The sequence below is a fragment of the Glycine soja genome, chromosome 20 (assembly GCF_004193775.1).
Source record: "Glycine soja cultivar W05 chromosome 20, ASM419377v2, whole genome shotgun sequence".
NCBI classification, from domain to species: domain Eukaryota; kingdom Viridiplantae; phylum Streptophyta; class Magnoliopsida; order Fabales; family Fabaceae; genus Glycine; species Glycine soja.
In genome coordinates this window covers 24678980-24699195 of record NC_041021.1, presented here as the reverse complement: position 1 = coordinate 24699195, position 20216 = coordinate 24678980, and the positions used below count along the sequence as shown (strand labels likewise).

Genomic DNA, 20216 nt, shown 5'->3' with positions numbered 1-20216 from the left:
TCAACATTTGTAATATTTTTAAAAAGCTTAAATAATATTTTAATTTCTACAATTTAGTCTTTTTTTCATTTTTTGTCTGCATATTTTTTTCTTCAAAATAGTTATTATAACTTCCAAATATTTTATTTTTAATCCCTAAAATTCGTTCAATCATTATTATTTTATTAATGCTAATATGTATCACATCAATAGAATCTAGATCATGTGAGTAATAATACCATATTAACAATGTCACATCATTATTTATTGTAAAGGAATTAAAAATAAAAAATAATAAATTTCCAATGATTAAAAAGAAAAATATTATATGCACTAAAAATAAAATAAAAAAGAGTCTACAAAGATTAAAAAAAGATTTATAATGATGAAAAATAAAAACATATAAACTAAAAGAAAAAATGACAAACTTGCGAGCACAAAATATATAAAATAAAAATCTTAATAACAAAAAAATATATTTGTCAGTAATTACACACTTCAATATATATATATATATATATATATATATATATATATATATATATATATATATTATTTTTATTTGTTTTTCTTTTACTTTTTTCTCTCCTTAGTCGTCACGTACCAATCCCAATTAACTAGTCAACAATGCACGCGTATAATTAAAACAGAGATAGCTAAATAAAAGGAAAAAGGAAAATGCCATAAATTAAAGAGAATCCTAAATTCTGTAGGCGTGTTGTGATTATCAGAAGACCAAATCGAGGAATCCGGAAAGGGAAGAAGAAGAAGAAGAAGAGAGTGGGTTGGGTTGCGTGCCCCGTTCCGTTCGTTCTTCCCCTTTCCTTTCAATTCTTTCTTTTCAATTCTTTTTCTTCTGAACACAGAAAAAACAGAAGATGGGAATGAAACAAGTCATTAAAAACCTCGACGCCTTTCCTCGCGCCGAGGATCACTTGTTGCAGAAAACCCAATCTGGGGCTCTCGGTAATTTGTTATTTTTCTTTCCCATTTTGTTTCTTTTTTAGTTTATTATTCGTGACTTTTCTTTAATTAACTTAATATTGCATCGCCGTTTTGGTGGTTGCAGTATCCGTAATTGGTCTCATTATAATGGCCACATTGTTCGTTCACGAGCTCGGTTATTATCTTACAACTTACACCGTTCACCAGGTTTATTTTTTTTATTTTCACCCATAAGTTGGAATGGAATAAACAATAACAAGTTATGATGATTAAATCGATAATAATTAAGAAATGGTTTTGAACTTTTGCAGATGTCAGTGGACTTGAAGCGAGGGGAAACTCTTCCAATTCATATTAACATGACGTTTCCTTCTTTACCTTGTGATGGTTAGTTAGTTAGATAGTGTGCTCTTTTTTGTCTATTTGAAATTGCTATGAGTTTTCTTTTGGGTTTCAATGTGGTGTTGTGTGTGTGTGTGTGTGTGTGTTTGGAATTGTTAACGAGTTCTCTGTCTATGTGGGCAGTTTTGAGTGTAGATGCCATCGATATGTCGGGCAAGCATGAGGTGGATCTTGATACCAACATATGGAAAGTAAGTTGGTTTGTAGTTCGTAATAATGTATCTTGTTTGAAGTATTTAGAATGTCTAGTAGTGTGTGTTGAGATGTAGTGATTGTAGCTTGAAGTATATCGTTGACAGGTAGTGATACGTTGATAGAACCACTGCTGGGCCTAGTATTAATGAAAGGCCCAATCCTGCTGAAAGGCCCAATCCTGCTGTGTGGAGAGTGTACGTTCGTAGGAGTAAGAAGGTGGGGAACCATTCTGTTAGTTGTGTGGCAAAGGGAATCCGTGAATATCCCTGAATTATAGGAAGTGGTTAGCCGTGAGTAATATATGGGGGGAGGAGTAGTGTTTGTGGGCATGCACGTTTATTGTTATCATTGTACGAGGAGAATCTTTTCTCTGGAGGAGCATTTGCTCTGGATATTTGCTGTAGTTTTCCCAATATTTCCATTAATCAAAAAACCGTTTCATTCTCTTTACCATTTACACTGTTTAATTCATACAATTTATCTGTGAGTTCTATCATTGGTCCGACCTGCCGGATCGTTCGAAAGGAACCAGTGAAGGGTGATTTATGCCAAAGAAGATGACAAGACTGGACGAGTTGGAGGATCGGGTAACATCCATGGAGAAGACGTTTGAAGAGCGAGTATCGGCGTTGGAAGAAACTTTTCGTCAAACGTTTACAGAATTCCGTAACACCTTGACAGAAGAGTTTGCAAGTTTTCGCCGTGAGCCTGAAACAACTCCGGTGTCGTCGGCGGCGGAAGAGACGATGTCAGAATATCGGATGGCAGTGAAGAAGGTGGAATTACCATCGTTTGATGGTGAGGACCCAGTGGGATGGATCACGCGTGCTGAAACGTACTTTGAGGTTCAAGGTACATCAGAAGAAGTGAAGATTAGACTGGCGAAGCTAAGTATGGAAGGAGCTACAATTCATTGGTTCAACTTGTTAAGGGAGACAGAGGACGACCTGACGTGGTTGAAGCTGAAACAAGCCTTAATGGAGAGGTATGGTGGAAGGCAAAGTGATAACCCTTACGAAGAAATGAAAGATTTGCAGCAAACAGGGACGGTGGATGAGTACATCACTGCTTTTGAGTATGTGTCGTCACAGGTAGGGAGACTACCAGAGGAGCAGTACTTGGGTTACTTCATGGGAGGACTCAAGACGGATATTCGACTGAAGGTGCGGACACTGAATCCACGTTCAAGAACTCAGGCGATGAAGATTGCTCGTGATGTGGAGACGGAGATGCGTGGGTCGTTATTGCCTAGGGGTGGTGTTGGTGGGCCACGCAATTGGAAAGGAAGTGGGTCAGCAGGATCTGGGCTTAATTGGAAAATGGGTTCTGGGTCTCATCATAACCCGAGTTTGACCCGAACAGGAAACGGGTCAAATAATTATTCCAATGGGCCGGTTCAAAGCAAAACGGGTTCTTCTCCATCTAACCCAAGTGGGAATGCGAATTCAAGCAACAGTACCACGAAATCTGGAAGTGACGAAGGAAGAAGGTATGTAGGCGAGCGCAATCGTGGCCTCAAACATCTACCTTATGCGGAACTGATGGAGCGTAGATCGAAGGGGTTGTGTTTCCGGTGTGGAGAAAAGTATCACCCTCTTCATCAATGTGCTGAGAAGCAACTCAGATTGGTAATTTTGGGAGATGATGAAATGATTAATGAAGAAGGTGAGGTAATAGCCATTGAAGTTAAGGAAGATGAGGAAGAAGTGCTAGATTGCAACTCTATGGGATTGTGTGGAATCACTGAATCAAAAACAACATTGAGCAATAACCCTCTTACTACACTACGCCTCAAGGGAAGTTTGAATGGAATATCGATTGTGGTCCTAATTGATAGTGGCGCCAGTCATAATTTCGTTTCACCTCATGTGGCCACTGCATTGGGGTTAAATGTGGAACATGGAAGATCCATGGGAGTAAAATTGGGTGACGGTCACCGAGTAACAACAAAGGGGAGATGTAGGAATATGGAAGTACATTTGGGTAAGTTTACCACTCAAATTGATGCTTTTGTTCTGGAATTGGGTGATCTAGATATGATCTTGGGAGTGGCTTGGTTACAAAGGTTTGGAAAGGTGACTTTCGATTGGGAGAAAATGACCATTAGTTTTGTTTGGGAAGGAGAAAGGGTAGAGTTGCAGGGCCAATTTTTCACCACCCAGGATGTATCAACGAACAACACAGTTCATACTTCAATGGATTCCTTGCACAGCTTGTTAGAAGCAGAGATGGTACCAGCAGTGAATAAAGACACACCAGAGTTGATTGGGGCACAGAAACAGGAACTTGATGAATTGTTGAGCAAATTCAAAGGAGTTTTCGAAGAGCACAAAGGGCTGCCGCCAGAACGGGAGATTAATCATACCATTGAACTACAAAAGGAGGCAGGACCAGTTAGTGTAAGGCCCTATCGTTACCCTCATCACCACAAGGGGGAGATTGAAAGGCAAGTTCGAGATATGTTGAGTCAAGGTATCATTCGAAACAGTTCCAGTGCTTTTTCAAGTCCTGTCATTTTAGTTAAGAAGAAAGATGATTCATGGAGGATGTGTATCGATTATAGGGAGCTGAATAAGGTCACAGTTCCGGACCGATACCCTATACCTGTGGTGGATGAACTATTGGATGAGTTACATGGGACTAAGTATTTTTCTAAACTGGATTTAAAATCCGGTTACCATCAGATTAGAGTGAAGGAAGAAGACGTGCAGAAAACAGCATTCCGAACGCATGAAGGTCATTACGAATTCTTGGTGATGCCGTTTGGATTGACAAACGCACCGGCCACTTTCCAATCCATTATGAATCAGATTTTCAAGCCACACCTCCGTAAGTTTGTCCTAGTTTTCTTTGACGACATCTTAGTATATAGTAAAAGTTGGCAAGAGCATTTAGCACATTTGTCTCAAGTGCTAGAAGTGTTGCAGCATCACTGTTTTGTAGTTAATCAAAAGAAGTGCAGTTTTGCGAGTAGAAAGGTGGAATATCTGGGCCATGTAATTTCTGAACAGGGGGTGGCAGTAGATCCAGCTAAGACTAATAGCATTTTAGAATGGCCAATCCCTCACAATGTTAAAGGAGTGAGAGGATTCTTGGGGTTGACCGGGTACTATCGGAAATTCATTGTTGGTTATGGCAAAATAGCTAAACCGTTAACCGAGTTAACTAAGAAAGATGGGTTTCATTGGGGACCAGAAGAACAGAAGGCCTTTGAGAATTTAAAGAGCGTTATGATTCAAGCCCCGGTCTTAACCCTTCCAGATTTTACACAACCTTTCGAGATTGAATGTGATGCATCTGGGAGAGGAATTGGTGCGGTATTAATGCAGAAAAAGAAACCCATCGCTTACTTCAGCAAGGCTTTATCTAAAAATAATCTGAGCAAGTCAGCATATGAGAAAGAGTTAATGGCATTGGTGCTGGCTGTTCAACATTGGCGCCCTTATTTGTTGGGAAGAAGATTTGTGGTGTATTCTGACCAGAAGAGCTTACGTCACTTGCTACAACAACGTATCACTACAGCTGATCAGCAGAATTGGATAGCTAAGTTACTAGGCTATCACTTTGAAGTAGTTTACAAACCTGGTCCTGAAAATAAAGCCGCTGATGCACTATCAAGGATTCATGAAGAAGTAGAATTAAAAGGAATAACTTCATTCCCTATATGTTTGCAAGAGCAACAAATTCAACATGAAGTCAGGAATGATCCTTATTTGCAAAAAGTGGTGACTGATTTACAACAAAATCCTACCTCTCAACCGGGGTTCCAATTGATAAAAGGAAGGCTGTTTTATCATAACAGGTTGGTGTTGTCTTCAAGTTCTGATTGCATACCTTTAATGTTGAAGGAATTTCATTCTTCCGCTACTGGTGGCCATTCGGGGTTTTTGCGCACGTATCGAAGAATAGCTGGAAATCTTTATTGGGTAGGGATGAGAAAATCAGTTCAGAAATTTGTGCAGAGTTGTGATGTGTGTCAACGCCAAAAATATTCTGCATCTTCTCCCATGGGTCTGTTGCAGCCATTACCAATTCCGGAGCGGATTTGGGATGACATCTCAATGGACTTCATAACTGGTCTACCAAAATCAAAGGGGTATGAGGCTATTTTTGTAGTAGTGGATAGATTATCTAAGTATGGACACTTTATTCCCTTAAAGCATCCATACACCGCAAGAAAGGTGGCTGAGATTTTCACCAAGGAGGTGGTGCGTCTTCATGGTATGCCTCAATCTATTGTCAGCGACCGTGACCCCTTATTTGTCAGCTTATTTTGGAAAGAGTTATTCCGTTTGCAAGGGACGGTGTTGAGTATGAGTTCTTCCTATCACCCGGAAACGGATGGGCAAACCGAGGTGGTAAATCGGTGTTTGGAAGCATATCTTCGTTGTTTTGCATCAGAACAACCGAAGGAGTGGTCACGATGGATTTCTTGGGCAGAATTGTGGTATAATACCACATTTCATGTGTCTACGGGTACAACACCGTTTGAAACAGTGTATGGAAGAAAACCACCTACTGTGGTGAGATTTCTTCAAGGAGAAACTAAGGTGGAGGCTGTAGCTACAGAGTTGATTGATCGTGACGAGGCTTTACGTCAATTAAAGTATCACTTGATTCGAGCACAGGAACAGATGAAGCGATATGCTGACAAGAACAGAAAGGAGTATTCGTTTGAGGTTGGTGAGTGGGTATTTCTGAAGCTTCGACCTCATCGACAACAGACGGTGACACGACGCATTAATCAAAAACTTGCTCCACGATACTTTGGCCCTTTTCCTATCCTTAAGAAAGTAGGAGCTGTGTCCTATAAGCTGAAGCTGCCTGAAGGAAGTAGAATTCATGCTGTGTTTCATATATCTCAACTTAAGAAGGCTATAGGGAATTATTCGGCTGAACCACAATTACCAGAAGGATTAGAGGTGGAGCCAGAGGACTTAGAAGAGCCGGAAGAAGTTTTGGCGTCAAGGTCGGTCACGGAAGGTGGACAGCGCGTGCGACAATGGTTAGTGCGTTGGAAGGGACGAACGATAGAAGACACCACTTGGGAGGACGAATTAGTTCTGAAAAGTCAATTTCCCTCCTTCAGTCTTGAGGACAAGACTGTTGCTTCTGGGGGAGGCAATGATAGAACCACTGCTGGGCCTAGTATTAATGAAAGGCCCAATCCTGCTGAAAGGCCCAATCCTGCTGTGTGGAGAGTGTACGTTCGTAGGAGTAAGAAGGTGGGGAACCATTCTGTTAGTGGTGTGGCAAAGGGAATCCGTGAATATCCCTGAATTATAGGAAGTGGTTAGCCGTGAGTAATATATGGGGGGAGGAGTAGTGTTTGTGGGCATGCACGTTTATTGTTATCATTGTACGAGGAGAATCTTTTCTCTGGAGGAGCATTTGCTCTGGATATTTGCTGTAGTTTTCCCAATATTTCCATTAATCAAAAAACCGTTTCATTCTCTTTACCATTTACACTGTTTAATTCATACAATTTATCTGTGAGTTCTATCATACGTCATAACTTGAAGTTTTTCATTTAGATGTATCTTATATGAAGTTGTCTAAAATATCTAGGAGTGAGTTGGGATGTGGTGATGATACTGATAGTATCTTGTAATATATCATTTAGACGTGGCAATATGTGTCTTGAAGTATGTCAAAGGAGCTTCATGAATAAGCCTTGATTTTTTAGATGAGTGCCTGCCACACTTGTATTGTTGGATATTCTGATGCTAATCTGGTGGCATCCCCTATGATAGAAGATTTCACTTATCAGTATCATACTAATCCATAGAGTGAGAGAGCGATGCTATTGCTCTTTGCTACCGGTGCTGAGATTGCTGCAATTTGTCAATACGCAGTTTTAGCAGTCACTACATCAACTATGGACAAAATATCCAATTTGTCCTCCCCTTGTCTTCATTGGTTGGATCTGTTTTTAGATTTTAGGATTTCAACCAGTTTTAGATTTCTGGCCATTTTGCTCCCTTTTCTTGACCTTTCCATGAAAGCATGACCCCGTGCTCCTTTTGCCATAACTTCAGAGCCTTTGCCCTGCCTATGTTTTGAACTTTAATTCTTGTGTTTGAACATATAGGCCCCCAGTATGTTCATGCTACGAATTTTATTTAAGTTGTTTGATTTTAATGATAAATTGTTTGACTTTGACAAAAATTGTCCCCAAGTTATTTATTTCAATTACTTTTGTTTATTGCAATCTCTAGTGGTGTGTTTAGACTTTGTCTTTATGATATTTTATTATTAGTGACAAACATGTCTTTAGTTTTGAGTATTTTTTTCTAGCATTTATATGTGTGTTGTATGAATTACTGCTATGAATTCATTATTGTTGTTACGGTGGCCTTCTTGCAAATATCTTTATAGCATTTTCGGGTTTAGTTGCTCCATGTTATTATTCAAGATCAGGTGTCAAACTATAATATTAAACCACTGTCTCAACCACTCATGAACACATTTACTTAAAAGAGGTTCAATTTAGGGAGATTATGCAAATGATGCTTATGTGTGAATTTTAAGTTGCTTTGCACATCCACTTGAACCCAATGTTCCTTAAGGAGGATCAAATACATTGAGATATATTGTCACTTTACAATAGAGGAGATCCTATTTAGAGACATCACTAGCTTTGTCAATTGAAAAAATAGTGGATGTTTTCTCAAAGTCCTTGGGTGGTTCTGAAATAAACATGACACATATTATATGCTCTAGCTTGAGAGAGAATGTTGAGAGCATTATTATGTAAAATATTATAGATTCATTGTATAGGCTAGAGGCTAACCAAATCATATACTAAAATGATTAGGAAATCATATAATTGTTTTTATTATATTGATTTTGAATGAGTGTTGTCAAATAGCGGCTATCACATTGCTATCATGCTATAGCGTAGCGGGTTTTAGGAAAAATGCAATCATGACGGCGTCATGTTGTGGACTCCGCAAAAATTGCAATTGCAGGCGCCTTATGCGTCGCAGAATCTCATTGCGTCGTCGGTTTCTGGCAAGGTTGAATCTGGAGAGAAATTGCTTCAATAGCATTTAGGATTCATTATTTTGAAAGAAAGGAAACTGGGCCAGGTGTGGATTCGGGTCGTGTTTGTAGTCTGCATGGAACTTCAGTTCAGAGATTGTTTTGGGTTTGTGGACAAGGTTTTTGGCTTTGCTAAAACTCACGTCACGGATCTTGTGTCTCCATTCAGATTTGTTTTTGTTTTATTCTATACTAAAACTCACGGGAGTTTTTAAACTATGGAGTTGGAGTCAAATGTGACTTGGGCTTTCTTATTGTAAAATAGGCCCAACGTAGCCTCTTTTATTTCTATTGCATTCAACCTTTGCAGATCATTGCCACTTAAACATCTCCTCTACATAAACCCTTCCTCCCAAAACTCAGAACCCTCCAGAGTCCAGCCTTCTCCACTCCTTTACTAGGACTTCTTTAGTATTTAGCTCTTTTTTAATGTTTCCAACATATTTTTTTCTTGCACAATTTAACTTTTGAGTTAATATTATGTCAATGTTACTACAACTTATTTTTGTTTGCATAGAGCTTAATTTTTTTATACATATTTAATCATTATATATATATATATATATTATATTTCAACTGCTATGCGGCTTCTGCTATTTTCCCGTGAGGCTATCCACTATACGCTATAGCAGATTTTCAGGTCATCGTGATTTTCTGTGATCTGCTATTGACAACACTGATTTTGATAAAGTCAGTCTCATTGTGACTAAAGAGTAAAAATGGATGGTTCTTTATATGTTATATGTGCACAGTGATTATTATTTTGTGTCATCTAACCATTGTTTTTTCTTTTTTAATCCTTTCATGATTAATCATTACTTACACTAATTTTGTTTGGATTGTTGCAGCTTCGCTTGAACAGTTATGGCCATATAATTGGCACTGAATATATATCTGATCTTGTTGAAAAGGAACATACCCATCACAAGCATGGTAATTTCTTGTTGCATTATGTGTATATATGATTTCAAAATTCTAGTTTAAAATTCCATAAATTTTATTTGCTTGGGTTCAATTCATTTATTGAGTGTTAGGTTCATTTCTATTATATTTCTTTTGGATGATAAAAGGATGCTCTTCCCCAACTAGTCTTTCTATTTGTTTTTGAATAATTAGTCATACATGTTTTTGACTGAAGATCCTACTTAGAGCTAAAGGTTCCATGAGCAATTTCATGTCCTTCCAGAATTACCTGTTTTAGGTGAATAGGCATATACTTGGCAATTGGTAACTGTTGGATATTGTTGGAAAAGCCACCTAAATTGTGGTCACCCCTAGATAGAGGGAGTGTGTTGAAAGTCCCACATGGCAGGTAGCCATAGGCAAAAGGAGGCACGTTGAAGTCCCATATCGACTAAAGATAGTGTTGAAATAAATTATATAAGAGAGGAGCAATCCTTATCTTACAAACCGGTTTTGTAGGGTTGAGTTAAGCTTATAACTCACTTTCTAACAGATATAAAAATCATTCATGCACTTTCATCCAATCACTTAAGCTTTTAGGAGAGTAGATTCTTGACATGATATCAAAATCTTATGAGATTATGACTATCTGAGCTATAGTTCAGTCCCTTTTTTCTCCATTCAAATAAAAAGTTAAATTCAGCACAAAATTGAATTGCATATTTATTATTCATGCTTATAGCCCAAAATGTTCTTACGTTTGGGGGGGGGGGGGTTGTTCATATGAAAACCATTTATTCATCTTCACCAAATATCTTAAAACTTTGGAGTGTTGATTTTTTACCAAAACCTATTTCTTGTTAAACCTCCAGCTCATTTCTTTATGCTGATGACACACTGGAGTAGCTTGGTTATCTCAAATAAATTTCATTGGACTTGTCTAGCACTGTTGTCGAACCTCAAATATTGAAGAAATAAATTGTTTCTACTGTATAAATTTCACAAGTTGCAAGAGTGATCGCTACTTACTTCTGCATTTGTCATTGCAACTATTTTGTCATTGCAACTATTTTGTGATACTCTAAGTCCCCATGAATTTATATTTAAATTTAATTTAAATTATATTACAATTGAAATCCCTAATAAAAAATAACTCCTTTTTGGAATGAGATATAAAGATATTATCTATAATCTATTGTCTATAATAATCAACAAAGACTAGATAATGATAATGATTGCTTTGCTAAGAATTAAATTATAAAGACGCATGTGGAAAATAAATGAGTCAAGCCAGCGTCTGGAGCTGATACAAAGCCACAAAACAAAAGCATGAAGCCTAAATGGCATAGTGCAACCAATGGAACAGACAAACTGCAAAGCAAAAGATAAGAGCAACTAATGGAGGAGCTGAAAGCCCATATATTTGGAAAAGTAACGAAGAGTGGGCTTCTCTGACTGATGAGATGCACCATCCTTGTGAGCTGACTTCCCAGTTTCTGCCATCAAGCGCAGATACTTCTCTTGTGAGCTAAGCTCTTGCTGTACTGAAAAACCAGGTCAAACTTCCCTCTCTGTTTTCAGGTGGAAAATGTTTCTTTTTCAGAGTCCTTTTCTTGACTTGATCTTCTCTCCACCCTACAAAATTTACCCATTTATTGCTTCTTCTCTTGAAGGATCCCATTTTTCTTGGGATTGGAGACAGGGACGACAGCCTACCGTCGGATGTGTTTCTTTGAAAGTGTTGTTTACCTGTGCTGTTTCAGTGATTTTTTATTTTCACCGGCCATACCCAGAATGACCCATAGTTGCTTTTGTCTCCAATGATGCTTCCAAAGACCCTCTGAAGGCTTAACTAACACCACCTTGCTGTTCAGTGCTGCTATTAGGCTCTCCCTGTTCTGTTTTTATCTTTTGTCTTTGCATCTCTCTTCTGAAGGACCCTCTTATTTGGATGCTGCCCCACTTTATGTTTTCTGTGCCCCTCCTTCTGTTTGGTGGCTGCACTTGCTTTACTGCACCTCTCTTGTTTAGTGTTTCTGCTTGTTTCTGGATTGTTCTTACCCTAACCTCTGTTTTTGTTCCCATATGCTATTAATCATATTCTTCTAAATTCATATTGTAAATTAACTTGTGTGGTGTTAAGGGCTAACCATTTGACTGTGTATATCATATTATAATGACAAGTATAAAGTTCATCTTACAGTTACATTCTTGTGAAGTTGTTTTCTTTCCACTTACAGTCTAATAAAAACTGTGAACAGATGATAATAAAAATCATGAGCATTCAGAACAGAAGATTCATTTGCAAAACCTTGATGAATCTACTGAAAATATTATCAAGAAAGTTAAGGAAGCATTAAAAAATGGGGAAGGATGCCGGGTATGAATTCTACAATTACCATATATGAATTATTTTTGGTGAAATTTTGTCCAACCTTCAAAATTCTTAACATTTTCTTTAATTCTATCAATTCTATTGCAGGTTTATGGTGTTTTAGATGTTCAAAGGGTTGCTGGAAATTTCCATATTTCAGTACATGGACTAAATATATATGTTGCACAAATGGTAAAATATTTGTATTTCTTCATTAATCTTACCTAAATATAGTGTTAAAATGATACATGTGTAATTCATTGACTAGATTTGCAAAAGCTTACAGGTGTAAGTATCTTTAATGGCATTAAAGGATCTTTTAACTTAACTAAGTCCAAAGATAATGCTTCTTTGAATTGTTTTCTGAAGCTATTACATTCTGTCCCAAATTTTCATTAATGAGTAAATAGAACATGAGAATGTTCAGGTGCAAGAGTGGATATCCTGCCAAAGGCAAAAAAGAAGTCCATTTCTTTTTGCATTATTTTGTCTATGAAACTACAGAGAAAATATCAAAGTGCTAGAACACATGCCTTAGATTTTTTGAGTTTTGTCAAGGAATCAGAAGTGGATAGTTTTAGAGTTTCTGGGGAAGCTAAGTATATCTAAGGGAATCACTGAGTATTGCAATCTTCCATTTAAGTGGGAGGAGGTTTACAGGTTTTAATTATATATTTAGATCGTCTTATTGCATTGGAAAGCTTTACCTTGGTTGAGAGGCCTCGGGCAAGAGATTTGGTGTTAACTTTTCAAGATGGATAAGGAGAAATCTGTGGGCCATGATGGCTTCACCACTGCTTCTTACTGGTCCATTGTGTTTCTAAAGAGTTACTTGATCTGTTTCTTTGGGATTTTTATGACAATGGGAAAGTAAAGCTTGTATGAATTTATTAGAGAGAGAAGTTACAATCTCAGTTCTATAACTGAGATAAACCTTCTGTTTTGGCTGAGTCACAAGAAAGCTTTCACTCCTCTATGCAACTGAATTGTAAAGGGTCATCTACAATGTTGTATCTCTGCACAAATAGTAGGGACTTCTGAAAACCATAACCAAGTTCAATTAATTGCAAATGATAAACAGGGATAAATTTTCCATTTCTCGCTTTAATATGCAGATAAATTTATTCCAATGTGACTTTTAGTAGCTTGTACAAGACCTTCCTGTCAAAAATTTGCTTAGAAATATGCTCATCTGATTCTTAATTGCTGCATATCAGATAATTAACTCAGTTGTGATGGTTTCTGCAGATCTTTGATGGAGCAAAGAACGTGAATGTAAGTCATTTCATCCATGATTTATCATTTGGCCCCAAGTATCCAGGACTTCACAACCCACTTGATGACACAACAAGGATTCTGCATGATACCAGTGGAACATTTAAATATTATATAAAGGTTTGTGATAGCTCTTTCTTAAATAATCTTTCCACCTAGCCTAAGTAACAGTGCAGTTTGCTATGATTACTCCTCCATGCTCCTCTGATAGTTTGGAGAATGCCAATTTATTTATTTTTCTCATCCTTTTATGTTACCTAGATTAATTTTTGATTGCCTGCTGATGAAACGTCTGTTAAATATTTGTTGTGTCCTCTTAGTTATTGAATAATATGGTCATTCAATGGAAAACAAAATTAAGATTGTGCAGAAGACCAAGACCTGGGTAACAACATACTGATATAATAATCCAAAACCTTGATAGTCATGTGTGGTTCTCTTTCTCTTGAGTGTAGTTAGATCCAGTTAATGAAACACTTATAAAGTAGCCGAATGAAGCCAGAATTTGTAATTAGCAGTGGATATTCTGTCATCTGCTAATTTGTGGAAATAAAATGTTTATACATCAATTGCCAATTTCCCCCATATTGCTGTTGAAAAGCAAGGTTTTAGAGTGCATAGAAAGGGAAAACACTTAATGATCTGGATCAAGTGCAAGTGTCTCATAACACTACCATATACCAACAGAATATAACTTTAAGCTTGCCATTTCTTACCAATCGAAAACCCACAAATAAAAAAGCAATGAAATCACCAAGATCTAAAAAAATCAACCCAAGAGAAATAGCAAGGTTGGATTATAGAACTTGGTTTGGTGCTTTTAGTATGTTAATGTACATTGTTGAATTTTTGCTAGAAATATTTAGAGCTTGATTTCTAGTTTTCTAGATTTGGATCTTGTCTTCTGGATTTAGAGTCAATTAGAGATTTAAATACTTTCAGAATTAGCTGAAATTGTATTGAAAACATGTTTATGTTGAGAAAGAAAATAATGAGACATGGGTTGAATTCCATGTGTTTAAATGACACAGCAGAGCAAATATTTTTGTAGAGTGAAAAATACAAGGGTAATTACAAATAATTTCAAGAATATGCAGTCATTCTAATTAACATAATAATTACATAACATAGTCTGCCATAATACTATAATTGTATTATTTCTAACAGTTTAATTTTTTATATTAAAATCAAGGACAATGTTGTTAATGGCGGAAAGCCAAAAATCCGCCATAAAAATATGGCGGATGGCGTAGCGGAAAATGGCGGATGTCGGCAAATTGACCAAAGCGGGTTCCTTTTAGAAACTTATTCCCAAAAGAGGTCTGTTTCGAAATTTTTTCCGGAGGGGGTCAATTTTTGGAGGGATTTCGCCAGTGGAGTTGGCGAGTTGGACACGTGGCAGCAACTGGGGGAACTCGCCAGTGGAGATGGCGAGACACGGTCCACGTGGCGGGTTCCGCCATTCGTAATGGCGAAATGCTTTTTTGGAAAGTTATACCTGTTTCAAGTTTAAAAAAAAATTCTGTAAAAAAAGCATTTCGTCATTACAAATGGCGGAACCCGCCACGTGGACCGTGTCTTGTCATCTCCACTGGCGAGTTCCCCCAGCTGTTGCCACGTGTCCAACTCGCCAACTCCACTGGCAAAATCCCTCCAAAAACTGACCCCCTCCGAAAAAAGTTTCGAAACAGACCCCTTTTGGGAATAAGTTTCTAAAAGGAACCCGCTTTAGTCAATTTGCCAGCGGATGTCATGGCGGACAAAAAAAAAAAATATACATATATATAAACTCATTGAAATTGAAAAAAACAAAGGATTGCATTCAAATAAACTAAAAAAGTTTCATGAGTTCATACAATAATCAAGTACCAACACCAAATAAACTCATTAAAGAGTTCAAAATAAGAAAATGATAAAAACATAATGCAAAGTGCAAAGTGAAGGTTGAAGCTCTAATCATCTCCAATTCCATCATAATCATCTTCGTTGTTATCATATGGTAATGGAGCATCTCCCTCTCCCTCTTCCCCATTAGACGCCTCAAAATTGACCATGATTTCTTCTTCTTCAGATTCAAGATCAGTATTCTCCTCAAAATCTAGATCCTCATCATTTTCTTGGACTGCTTTTTGCTTCCTTGATGAAGATCCAACAACCATTGCCTGTTTTTTAGAAGTTTGGGCAGCAGCAACACTTGTTGTCTTTTGCTTTTTCGCCTAGTATACGTCCTACACTCTCCAACCCCCGAAGCCTGATACACAGTTGCCCAATTTAAAGCATCATCATCTTCAAATACCAAATCATTTCCAGCATCATTATCATCATCTTGATCCATCTCTCCCACGAGCCATTCATTTCACACATCAATATCATTAAGAGAAATTGGATCAATTTCATCTCTTGCATTATATCTTTGCTTCAATTGTTGGTTGTATTTGACAAACACCAAATCATGCAACCTCTTGTGCTCAAGCCTATTTCTTTTTTTGGAATGAATCTACAACATAACAAATAAATGTTGATTTCAATCTCAAATATACTTCAAATAAAACTTGATCATCAAAATTAAATAAAATTAAAAAGTATAGTTAGAGTTTTGTCACAATTACTTGCTCAAACACACTCCAATTTCTTTCACATCCTGAAGCACTGCAAGTAAAACTCAAAATTTTAATAGCTAGCTTCTACAAATTTGGAGTTTGTGATCCAAACATTTGCCACCAATATGCTGCAATACCAATTACCAACCAAAAGCATAACTTAGAATTCTGAATTATAACACTAATACATAAAAAAATAGTATAGTATTTGTATTTGTCATATGGTAAAAGTTTCTTACTAGGAGAATGAGTTTTCCTTTGAGCCATTGCAAAGTCAGAACCAAAGTGTTCAGCACCAATCTTGTAAAGATGCACTCGGTTAGAATTTTCTGTTGCACATCAAATTGTGGAATCAACTTAATGCACTCAAACAAACCATTGGTGACCTCAAAATCAAACTCCAAGTTAGTGTTGTCATAAAAGAACTCTGGATTTAAGAAGTGGGCAGCTGCATGCAATGGCCTATGAAGTTGACAATTCCATCTTTTATCAATGATTGCAAATACATCTTTGTACTTGCTTTCATTGTTGTTGAAAGACTTGATAATTGTTTCTTTTGCCTTGTCCATTGCTTCATAAATATAGCCCATGACTGGTTTCCTTTCACCATCCACAAGACGAAGCACTTTCACAAGTGGAGCCATGACTTTAAGAGTGTAAACCACACTATTCCAAAAAGAAGGCATGAGCACTCCCTTTGCAGCTTCTTTTCCCTTAGGCTCCTTAGATAGCTTGTTCAAGGTCCATTCATCAGAAGTAAATATCTTTCTAATATTGGCTTTCTCTTTGTGGCGCCTTTCCAAGGTTAGATAAGAAGTGACAAATCTAGTAATAGCATGTCTCACCAATTCCCTCTTGTTTGTAAAATTTCTCAACAAACTTAAGGTACTAGAATGGGCATAGATAAACCCAACTAGATTAATTGCCCTTCTAATTGTCTTCCTTATCAAGGGAAGCTTTCCAATATTTTCAAGCATCAAATCAATACAATGAGCTGCACAAGGAGTCCAATAAATATGTTTTCTTTTCTCCTCCAACAACTTTCCCGCTAAAACATAGTTGCTCCCATTATCGGTTACAACTTGAACAACATTCTCTTCTCCAACTTCCTCCACAATGACATCAAGCAACTCAAAAAGCTTTTCACCTGTCTTTACAAAATCAGAGCCATCAACAGACTTCAAAAACATGGTACGAGCTTGAGAGTTAATCAAAAAATTAATGATGCATCTTTGTTTCCGATCAGTCCATGCATCAGACATAATAGTACAACCATACTTGACCCATTGCTCCCTGTGGCCTTTCATCAAATTTTCAGTATATTCAACTTCCTTCTTCAGGAGTGGAACTCTGATGTCATGATAGCTAGAAGTGGGCAAATGTGGCCCATATTGACCAATGGCTGCAACCATATTCTCAAAGCTTTTCAATTTAATGAGTTTGAATGACAAACCTGCTTGGTACCAAAAGCGAGCAATATGTTGATGCACCTTCAATACTTCATTCTTATCCATTGACTCTCTTATGCTCATTTGCCTCAACATCTCCATTTTTCTCCAATTGATTGCATTTTCTGGATTCTTACAAAATTTGTCCATTGGTCCTTTTTTAGTCCCACACTGTCTTTGCACTTGCAGCAGCATTACAAGAGTCCACAAACTCATCTTCACTTCCATCACATCCAAATGGTTCACCAAATTCAAAATCTCTTATATTTGTCATATTACCACTGCCATAAGTACTGTAAGTGGTCCCACTTTTTTTGGTAGCCATATATTCTTTCAACTCTTCAACTACATTTGGTGGAGTTTTCTTGCAAGTTGCAACGTTACCTGACTTCCCAATCAGGTGTTGTTTGGCTCTGGTTATTCCTCCCTTTGTGATTTTTCCACAAAAATTATAAACAATGGTGCTTGTATCTCCTTCCACTAGTGAATGACAATATTTCCAGCCTGGGTCTGCCTTATTTTTCCTTGTTGCACTGAACAGAAAAATAAATAAATTGTAGTGTCAAATAGAAAAAAAATAGAAAAAAGGGGTGTCAAACAACAAAAACAAAATTAAAAAAAAAATGGAAGTTGGCCCACACCACTTCGCCCGCAATGATGACTTCCTTTGTGTTGTTGCTCGCCGCCTTTCGTGCCGGTGCTCGTCGCCGCCGTTCGTGCCGGTGGCTGCGTTCTGCGTGCAGGTGGTGTCGCGGTTGCGTGCGGACTACGGGGCGCTGCGGCTGGGTGCAGGGGAGGGTCGCGGCTGGGTTCGCTTTTAGTTGGAGGGCTGCGTTCTGAATCACAGCTGCGTGGGAGGGGAGGGCTGCGCTTTTGAATGAATTACCGGGTAGGGTTGCGTCGGGTCAGCCCAACTCCTACCGCGGACAAAAAACAAAAAAAATCCGCCATTTCCGTCACGGCGACATAACCACCATGACTGCCATGGCTATGGCGGCCGCCATGGCTATGGCGGCCGCCATTAGCAACCCGCCACACCACCGCTATTCGGTGGCTTTTTTTCAAAAAACCACCATGAAATTCCGCCATGACGCCGTCATGGCCGTCATTTAACAACAATGATCAAGGATCAGTTTATGCTTTTGGTTTACCAGAGTTGCTATTTCTAGATTGCTCAATGCAATCACTCCCATGGATTTAAATGCTGGCTTATATCTCCTAAATTTATAGTATTGGTCAGACTTCTTTCTTGACCATCCACTATTAAATATAATTTACTTTGAATGACTAACTTCTTTTCCTTTAATCTGCTTAAAAAGCTAGCAACTCCTGAAGTGAGAATACAAGGTACTGTTAATAATAATACTAGAGCAGCCGTCAATCTTAAGTACAATTTAGTGATTGTATTCATAATTCCAGCATCTTTTTTTGGTAAAGTTCATTAATTTCTTAAACTCATGCAGGTTGTTCCAACCGAATATAGATATATCTCAAAAGAAGTTCTACCAACCAATCAGTTCTCAGTATCAGAATATTATTCCCCCATTAATCAGTTTGATCGGACCTGGCCAGGTTGGTTTTATATTTAATTGGCTTTGTAGTTTGTTAATATTTTAGTCTAGATTTTGATTATCGTTCCCCATTTATACTTTGTATACAGCTGTCTACTTTTTGTATGATCTATCACCTATTACTGTCACTATCAAGGAAGAGCGCCGCAGTTTTCTTCATTTTATTACTCGACTTTGTGCTGTGCTAGGTGGAACCTTTGCTGTGACAGGTTTTGTCCTTAACTACTGATTCTGTACCATACTTTTTTCCATATGATCATATTGTATATACAAGGTTGACCTATATTGTCGTGCAAATTGTGAACTGTATAGAAAAGTTCCTGATATATGATTATTTCTGTTGGTTTTAGCATATAGTTCAAGTCAAGCCACATAATTTATATAATTCAACTGTGGTTTAATTCAAGCAAGAATTCTAGCTAAATTAGGTGATATAATTCCATCTCTAGGATTTCAAAGTTCATATATGATATTCACAAACAAGCTCTCAAATGTTGGTTTTTTGAATTCTTTTTGAACTAAAATTCTTCCTGCTGCAATTGTTTCTTTCGCTCGCATTTCTCATCTAAAAACTCGTTTATATCAACAGGAATGCTTGACCGTTGGATGTACAGACTTCTGGAAACTTTGACTAAATCAAAGTCCAAACGGTAGATCATGAAGTCATTGCAATTTCTAGTAACAACTCTGCGTCTCCAACCAAAGGGGTTTCAGGCACTATGGAATTTACTGCCACCAAAGATTAAAAATATAGTGGTTGCATAGTTGAATCAAGCATTAAATTTTAAGCACGTGTTCATACAGTTCCTTGTAATGTCTGACATCAATGATTAACAGATCTTAATCTCTTTTCTTTTGGAATGAGTGTTTTGGGTTCGGTTTTGACTGTGGACAGCATTGTCTTATGAACCACACCTGTGGAATTTACTTTGTAGAACTCAAATTTTGATTATAGTGACTAAGATAGCTGTCTGTTTCTGTAGTCGTGCAACTCCACATTGGATTTTCCTGATTAAATTCTCCTAAACTAGCATGGAACCTAAAATAATCAAGTTATTAATGACAGGACGAAACCAAGAAATAATACCTTACTTGCGAAATTATAGAAGGCCCTCTTTTAAGATCAAATAATTCCATCGAATTAAATATAATTGTATGTGTGATAGCATCTATTATATCAGGAATATCAATGAATCTCATTATTGAAATTGTTTAGGATATTCTTTTTTAGCTTCTAGAATCTATTTTAGTTCAACTCTTATCATACTAATTGGAATTAAATTAAAAAAAAAGTCTGATGATCGAGTGGATTTTCGATTGTAAGTTCATTCCATACTTGACCCGATCGAAATTGGGTTCACACTCTGTCTAGTTTTCTCCTTTTCCATTGGCTTATACATACAGAAAAATTGTTATTGTTACTTATTAAGGAAATTTTGGGGTACTACACTCGTAACTGGAACAATCAAGTAACAAAGTC

The 20216-nt window shown here is 37.4% G+C and overlaps 1 protein-coding gene across 1 annotated transcript; it reads left to right on the top strand.

The window, feature by feature from the left end:
* Positions 1–627: 627 nt before the first annotated feature.
* LOC114403039 (endoplasmic reticulum-Golgi intermediate compartment protein 3) lies at positions 628–19718 on the top strand. The gene is made up of 11 exons (XM_028365751.1): positions 628–945; positions 1049–1131; positions 1236–1311; positions 1450–1517; positions 9414–9498; positions 11730–11848; positions 11951–12034; positions 13091–13237; positions 18629–18737; positions 18826–18945; positions 19326–19718. The coding sequence occupies exons 1-11, from the start codon at positions 858–860 to the stop codon at positions 19388–19390; spliced, it is 1044 nt and encodes a 347-aa protein (XP_028221552.1). The 5' UTR covers positions 628–857; the 3' UTR covers positions 19391–19718.
* The last annotated feature ends 498 nt before the right edge of the window (positions 19719–20216 follow it).